The sequence below is a fragment of the Melampsora larici-populina genome (genome assembly GCF_000204055.1).
Source record: "Melampsora larici-populina 98AG31 unplaced genomic scaffold MELLAscaffold_95, whole genome shotgun sequence".
NCBI classification, from domain to species: domain Eukaryota; kingdom Fungi; phylum Basidiomycota; class Pucciniomycetes; order Pucciniales; family Melampsoraceae; genus Melampsora; species Melampsora laricis-populina.
In genome coordinates, this window is record NW_006768859.1 from 180,580 (window position 1) to 188,947 (window position 8,368).

At 41.7% G+C, this 8,368-nt stretch overlaps 1 protein-coding gene across 1 annotated transcript; it reads left to right on the forward strand.

Moving 5' to 3' along the window:
• Positions 1-290: 290 nt before the first annotated feature.
• On the forward strand, positions 291-2,831 carry MELLADRAFT_113814 (uncharacterized protein; the record flags this gene model as incomplete). The annotated part of the gene is made up of 4 exons (XM_007418542.1): positions 291-822; positions 1,101-1,330; positions 2,165-2,580; positions 2,819-2,831. The coding sequence occupies 4 exons, from the start codon at positions 291-293 to the stop codon at positions 2,829-2,831; spliced, it is 1,191 nt and encodes a 396-aa protein (XP_007418604.1).
• Between the last annotated feature and the right edge of the window lie 5,537 nt (positions 2,832-8,368).

The window sequence follows — 8,368 nt, forward strand, 5'->3', positions numbered from 1 at the left end:
GTTGAGAGGATGGAAGTATACCCTAAGCCCGTGACGGTATACCTTAGTCCAATAAGAGAGGGTGGAACTGGTTGCCGGTCCGAGAGGGGCCCGAGACATTGGCCCCAAAACGCACGGTGGGGAACTGGTTAGAAGACCAGAGTGGTACTACACGAATGGAGTAAAATTATTTACACCATTCTTACCACTCAGATCCCCACCACCTCTAGACCGCAACCAGCTCTAGGAGTTCGTTACAAAACTCCTATTTTGTTTATCTCTTTTTCTTTTTTCATTGGCATATAACTCGAATGGTACACGAACACAGTGGAAGAAAATTTTACAAACTTTATAAAAACTTTCAATCGAAACTAGCAGCCCAACAGGCACAAGAAAGAAAAGAAGAACAAATCAAAAGAGAAAGAACCCAAGCGGAACAGCGAGCAATAAGAGCGGCATCTAGAGGAGCGACGGTCGAACGAGTCACAATGCCTCAAAGACAAAACACGACTTTCTTAGCTGAAAATCAAGAAAATGAGGAAGAAGACCAATATGGCCAAAATGGAGATCTTCAATTTTTGGGTGACAGAAACATAATTGAGGAAGAGGAAGATGAAGATGATGGGGACGAAGAGAATGGTGAAGGAGAGGATGATGATGAGGAAGAAGATGGAAGTGATAGATTAGGAGAAGAAAACAATCAAGTTAATGACGAGGCGAAGATCAAGAAGATCAAGATCCAGTTTAACAGAAGACCGACCAAAGAAAATATCCAACAAGATGATGAAGTTGAACAGGATGATAGGTCGAGTGACACTGAAAATCTGATTGATAAAATGCCGCGTAAGTCTTACTTCCATTCCTTATTGAACCCCAGATGGCTGCCAGCGGCGCCGGGTGCTCCCGTCTCATAGACGTGGAAAATAGCTTAGCTATATATGAAATCCCAGGAGTTAAACATATGAATGTACTCACTGCGGTATTAAATTCCATAACATGGAATAGGCTGCCGTAGGCGCCGGCTGCCAATGGCGCCTGAAGTCAGACCTGGATAACTCTAATGTTGGCAGGATAGAAAACTGACTAGAGAACTGCTTCTGTTCGGTGTTTTTGATGTGAAGGTCCCGCCTCTGAAAAGCGCAAAGACAAGCAAAACCGGCAGAATGCCCTCCTTGAAGAACTAGTCCAGGCAGTTCACAAAGGAACGACGAAAGAAGTCAAGAAAGCCTCGGCGAGACTAGCCAAAGAATTCGGCATTTCAGTTCCAAAAACAAAAGGTGTAGAGAGAGCTGAGGCAACGGCGAAGCCTTCTTCGAGTAAATCATCTGCTTCGGAGAAGACCAAGAGGAAGGTGATAGAGAAGAAGTCAGTACAACAAAACTCTGAGGAAGATTCATCTGAAAATTCCGGTAATGATAAGAAGAAGAAAAAGAAAAGAAAGAGAAATAAAACACCACCTTCTTCCCCACCCAATTCGTCCTCAAATTCGGAATCAAAATCGGATACAGATTCATCCAATTCATCTGAGGACAGTGACTCATCGCGAGAAAAGTCATCAAAGAAAAGGAAGAAATTGAAATTCAAAAAGAAGAAAGCTAAATCACACGATTTACCTCCTTTACCAAAGAAGTGGAGTAAAGCGTTTAGAGATATGAAAAGCTATGTCCCGATAACGATTTTCGATAGAACCTATCTGGACCTTTTTCATACATCGGCCGGTTCAGATCCTAAACTGAAAAAGCCAAAGTTGAAAACATCCGAAGTTGAACTGGAACGACAATTGTCATTTGGCGATTTTATTGAAATGTGTGACCTAGAAGCGAGATATTCCCGAGAACTATATAACTTATCGGAATATGCTGACTACATTGATGACCATAAGGTCATAGTTACTGAATTGAAAAGGAAATACAACTGTTGGATGGTAGCGTTAAGATATCATTTAGCAATTAGAGCATTCATCTTTAGACCTAGAACTATAGAAGAGGATGTGGTCTACTTACCGGAAGGTCGTGACGATGAAGTGGTGGAAACAGCAAGGTGGGAAACAGAATTAGCGGGTGATCTCATGTACACCGACAACCCCTATGCACCGAATCACCCAAAACACGGCTTTAACTTTAAATCGGGCAAACAGGCAATTGCCAACCCGAGCTATGCACCGACCGCGTCCACTTCCCAAAAGACGATTGAGGTGATAACCCAAGTAGAAGCGAGTAATCAAGGTGGAAGTGCTGCCGCTTTTAGGGGTAAAAGAGCGGGGAACCGTAAATTTCAAAATAACAATAAGAGGTTTAACGATTCATTCAAAAATAATAGAGGCTTCACTCACAATAATCACCAAAATTTTAAAGCACAATACTCACCTACCATCAACCCTAATCAATTTAATCAATTCCAACAACAACAATACGTAACTTACCCGAAAAACTACCAAATGATGGACCCTCAATTGATGCAACCGGTAAAACAATCTCCTGCGCCCTATAATAATGGTGAAAGTAGTCAGAATCAGAGTTATCAAAACAATGATCAGTTCAAGAGCTACAATAAAGGTGCAGGAGGCGGAAATAATGCAAAGAATGCAGGAGGAAACAACAGGTATGTCATTTGAACTGATGACTGAAACTTGGGAGAGATAATTGAACGAAAATCCTGACCTGTTTTTCTTTACTTATCTGCTTTGCATAAATATATTACGGGGATACCATTTGGCTCGGATGTTGATCAATGTCAATCGATAACTATGATAAAATCTATGGTTGGATGGTGAACGGGGTGGTTTAATTTGATCAAATTTGAATTTTCTCCTAAATTGTAACTTGATTGGTACGCTCAGAACCAAAGAATAAATCTTAAATAAATAGTTTTTAAGCAATAAATAATAATATGGCTTTGTCCTATGGTTTTGAATGTTATAGATCCTAGTGACCATGAGAGAACACCCAAAATAATAACTACCCAGATGCGAGAACGTGAGCACAGACCTGAGAATAAATTTAATGGCAATAACGAACCCATAGAGGAAGGAAACTCATCGAGTGATGAGGAAGAATGGCACCCAGAGAGACCGGAACCGGAGCCAGTATGGGAGAGAAAAATCCTGGCAATGCCTGTAACGGACACATGGCCAGCGCCGGTAAAGAGTAAAATGAATCTTGATGAGTGGAGTGAATTGATGAAGGAAGCGGGTCTGGAAAAAGAAATCCCGTACATCATTGGTGGCTTTAAGGAAGGCTATTGCTTAGGCATTCCCCAACACAAAATCGAAGGACGACCGTGGTATACCCCACCAAATCATAAGTCAGCAATGCTAGCAAGATCTCAAATTGAAAAGACGATACGAAGTGATAGAGAAGCAGGTCGACTAGCAGGACCCTTCACTCACAAAGAATTGCATAAGCGCTTTGGGTTCTTTAGGTCGAATCCAATGGGGAGTTCGGAGAACGGAGATGGATCAATACGATTAATAAATGATCTATCATATCCAAAAAATGTTGAAGGAATTCCATCAGTTAATTCATTTGTAGACAAAAATAATTTCAATACGTACTGGGACGATTTTAACACGGTAGCAAAATTTTTAGTTGAGAACCCGGGAGAATGGGTATTTGCAATCTTCGACTGGAAGAAGGCTTTCAGACAACTTCCAAATCACCCGAGTCAACGGAAATACTTGATTATTATGGACTTTGAAGGAAGACTGTGGGTAGATCTTGCAGTAGGATTTGGAGGAGTTGCTTGTTGTGGAGTCTTTGGCGCTCCGGCGAACGCGTGGAAAGTGATAATGGAGAAGATATTCAACCTACCCCGAATCTTCAGGTGGGTTGATGATAACCTAATCTTGAAGAAACCAGACCACCCAACCACATTAGATGATATCACACTCCTTAGTAACTCTATGGGCGTCTTGACAAATCCAGCGAAAAATCATGATTTCAAAACTGAACAGAAGTATGTAGGATTTGTGTGGAATGGGAAAGAACACACTGTGAGACTACCAGAGGATAAATTAAAAGAAAGGAAAGATCAGATTGACGAATTTCTGGACCAAGATAATAACCCGGACTGGTCGTATGAACAGGTGGATACTTTACTAGGTAGATTAGTTCATACAGTGTATATCGTACCACATATGATGGCGTACCTGAGATCATTCTATAGGTGGCAAAAGAGCTGGATCAACAAATCAGCAAGAAGACCAATACCAGAGTCAGTAAGGACAGATCTGTTAGAATGGAAGATATGCTTAAGAGAATTTAACGCGCGTCCACTTATCCCATCAAGACAACCAATCGACATATCGTGGGTAGGGGATGCTTCCTCATCCTTTGGCCTAGGGGTCTTGATAGGGGAATATTGGGCTTCCTTCGAATTTGTGAAAGGATGGCAAACATTTGAACTGGGAGACGATAAGCGATCAATCGCATGGGCCGAAACTGTAGCAATAAGGCTTGGGTTGCTAGTGTTAAGCAAAATTAATGAAGTAGCAGGTGAGTTTTACGCACCGAATCTACTAGCAATAAGCCTAAGAAGGAATAGCTAACCTGAACATCGTTACACCTTGTTAGGTAAAACATTTGTCGTATGGACAGATAATACAACCACACAATCAACTGTGAAAAAGAGAAAATCAAAGGATACATTAGTAAACGAAGAATGGAAGAAGATACAACGCCTACTTACTAATCTAGCCTGCGACATAGTGGCGAAACGTGTCACAACAAATACTAACAATGCCGATGGACTATTGAGAGGTATCCTAGATGATAAATTAACTTGGTTCAACGAAGTTAGAATAGTAATCCCAACCGATCTATCGAGAATCCTAAAACAGGTCACCCTCAAGCATAATGAGAAAAAGAACATCAGAAAACTCGACTAACAAGAAAGATAGACTACAACAGTTAAAAATAAATGAAAAGAGAATTCTCAAACCTTTTGGAACATTTAGAAAAAATGCAATAGGAATAGATTCGACTGAGGAGGATGGAGTGAAGAGGCATTATCTGAAAGGCGCGTGGGTAGACGGAACGTTGAAAGGGTATAATTCAGGAATTGTTAAACTACATCGTTTCGCGTTATTGAAAAATAAAGAAAAAGAAAAGCTCTTACCAATATCTGAACAAATATTGAAGGAATTCGTAGTTTGGGCATCAAAGAAAGACGTTGAAAATGCAAAAGATGATGAATCGGTCAAAGTTAATACTCTAAAAACTTATTTAGCGGGAATCAAAGCATGGCATACGTTTCACGGGGTCGAGTACCCAAATAAAGCTGAGGTCGCAATCAAAGCTCTACTCAAAGCGTCCAGAAAAATCGAGGCTAGTTTTAAAGAAATTGAAGAGAAAAGACCACCAGTACTAATATCAGATCTAGTAATTCTATACGAAGAACTTCCGAAGAGAGGAGAAGAAGGCCTGGCGATGCTGGCGATCGCGATGGTGGCCTTTTGGGGAGTAGCCCGATTAGGCGAACTAATTTCAGATGACCCAAAGAAAACACTACCGAAGTGGCAAGACGTTGAATGGGCGTCGGATAAGGCGTGGATTAAGATAGCGATACATAATGCGAAAACAGCGGCCCCAGGCGAAATCCAATATATCCAAATTCACAGACAGAAATCTATACTCGATCCGATTACGATCTTAGAGAAATGGTTTCGACTCCGGCCAAGGAAACCAACCGACAAATTATTCATACGTAGATCGAACGGGCTAAAGAGAAGAATTGGGAAGAGCCATACCATCAATCAGCTAAGAGAAGTATGGAACGAAAAACGCTCAAAAAGAAAACAACTCTTACATGGGCACTCCTTTCGAATCGGAGGAGCATCCTTAAGATGGAACCTAGGAGCCGGAAGAGAAGAAATAAAAGAATTGGGCCGATGGTCCTCTAATGCTTACAAGATATACCTTAGGAAGTTTTCGGATAAAGAGTTGGAGAAAACTAAGAACCTATTGAAGGAGCTGAGAAAAAGATATAAGCTGAGCGTAGAACAAACAGATGTTGAAAATTACTGAATTGTACAGAAACCTTAATTTCTAACTTGTATAATTAACTTACGAAGCACAAGATTCAAGGTTTGTGATTGACTGTTATACAAGACAGGCATATAATGGGTGCATATATTACGTACTGAATCTATTACAAAATGTATAGTGACTCACTTATACAACCGAATAAACTGAAGGGTGTGGGAAAATACCTTTATCTAATCCTCCTGACCTTTGTAGTGTAACTTAAAAATATACACGTAGGATAGAAGGAGTGGGGCTTCACTAGGCTCACGGTTCTACCCTCCGTGAGTTATGGGGATGAGAAGCCCCCAAGAAGGAATGTTGTGATCGCCCCAAGAGGGTTACTCGAATATGAGGTACATATCCTCAACCCAATATCCGAGTAGCCCTACTGGGGCCACCCCCACACCCCCCAAAGTAGTTCTATAACAAACTTGTACTTATAGTTTAAAAGCTACCTAGGAGGTCACAATAATCCAAAGGAGGTTTACATCCTTAGTTGACTATGTACATATGAGAGGGTCAAAGCAGACCTCTCGTAGTAACTATTGGGAAAAGCCCTAAGTGCCAAAAACCTACACCACACCCTCGTAGTAGTGGACTGTTAAGCTAGGTTCTTCTAGTCTTTTATTCAGCATTTCTCTGATTTGCATAACTAACGCTTGAGTCTTATTCAAACTATACATTGGTGTCACCTCTGAGCTTTGTATCTCAGTTGTACCAGGTATGTTTTCATTTTTGTTGCTAGAGGTGATTTGTTTTTGTTTACCTTTTTCTCTAGGTTCATGTTCAAATGTTCTTATTTGTTCTTTTAACTCATTTAGTGTTTTTGTTATTTCTTCATGAAATATGCTGTTAGCTTCTTGTTCATTTGACTTATGAATTATTTCTCTGACTTCAGTAATTTGTTTACTGAGTTCTGAAAATTTACTCATGACATCATCATAAGACGTTTTTTGTAACTGGCAATGTAGTTGGAATTCTTTACGTCTCACTTGCTCACTTTGCTCACTTTGGTTTGTTAATAGACTCAAGGCTGGGCTTAGGTTCTCAACTTTTTCATAGATTGCATATGTTTTTCGTCTAATAAGGTCATCTAAATCTAGTTGAGAGTTTGAAACAGACATAACAGAAGAAGAAGAAATTTGATCATTTAAGTTTGAAACTGAATACGGTTGGTTGAACAACCCTTGAGAGTTTCCTTGACTTCTATCCTCCTCTTCTAGTTTTAAAGACTTCAAAGAAGGGGATAGGAGGTTGGAGCAATTTTCATCTAAAGGAGGACCAGAGAAATGAGTGTCAGTGTTCAGAACTGATGGGTGATTATGGAAGGAAGAAATGGGAGGTGGCAGTATACTTACTGCTCTCTGTCCTTCCCCTTCCCTTTCGGATCTGGGTCTGAGTCGTCTTTCTTCAAACGTTTCACTACTAAGATCATGTCCAAGAGATCCGACGCGCTCTCTGCTAGCTTGTCGATCTCGTCGTCCCTCGCTCGTTTGCGACGTTGGCTCGATGGTCCAGCTCTCGGATGGTCGAATGGCTCCATCGTGCGAGGGTTGAGTTGGTAGGGATTGTATCCCGCTACTTGCTCCACCTTCGATCGGAAACGACGACCCCCAAGGAACTCCTCGAGTTCCTTGTGGGCCTCCTTCGCCATACCTAGCACTTGTCGAAAATTCGCGTGGTTGTTCGCTACGCGGGCTTCGTCGAGGTTCCGTTTGTGATCGACGATCAATTGGCGAAGACGCGCCTCCTCTGCGTCTCTCGTTTGTTGGTATGAGAGTGGAGGTGGAGGAGGCGGAGGCTGTTGGTTGCTTGCACCCGGGGTAGGTTGGCACCTCGTAAACCTTAGAAACTCGGGGCAGTACCGAGGAAAAGAAGTACTTTATCCTCGGAGCGGCTCCCTACAATGGCAGCAGATGGGTTTCAGATGGCTCAGATGCCTCTGAGGTCACCTCAGAGACATCACAAGTCCCTCGTCACGCATAATCCAATCACTCAAAGGCTCAACTAACCCATCATCAACATCTCATGAGAGCCCTCAGGCTCTCTTAAGCTCTCTTAAGCTTCGTGTGACATATGTACATACAAAAACAGTAAAATACAAAAGTCCCAACCTCCACGCAGCTGGGTCACACAGTCACACAGTCATCACCCTCAGTCCACCCATCCATGTCACACATGTTACTCAATCACTCACACGTAAGTCCATACACTCATGAGACACATATTTCATACTCACCTCACGCATCTTACTCATGGAAATTCACATCAATCACACAGTACCTCCACGCAGCTTATCAAACAAGATCACATGACCTGTACCTCCTTACACACACCCAAGCTCACGTCAATCCTATCCTCTCTAC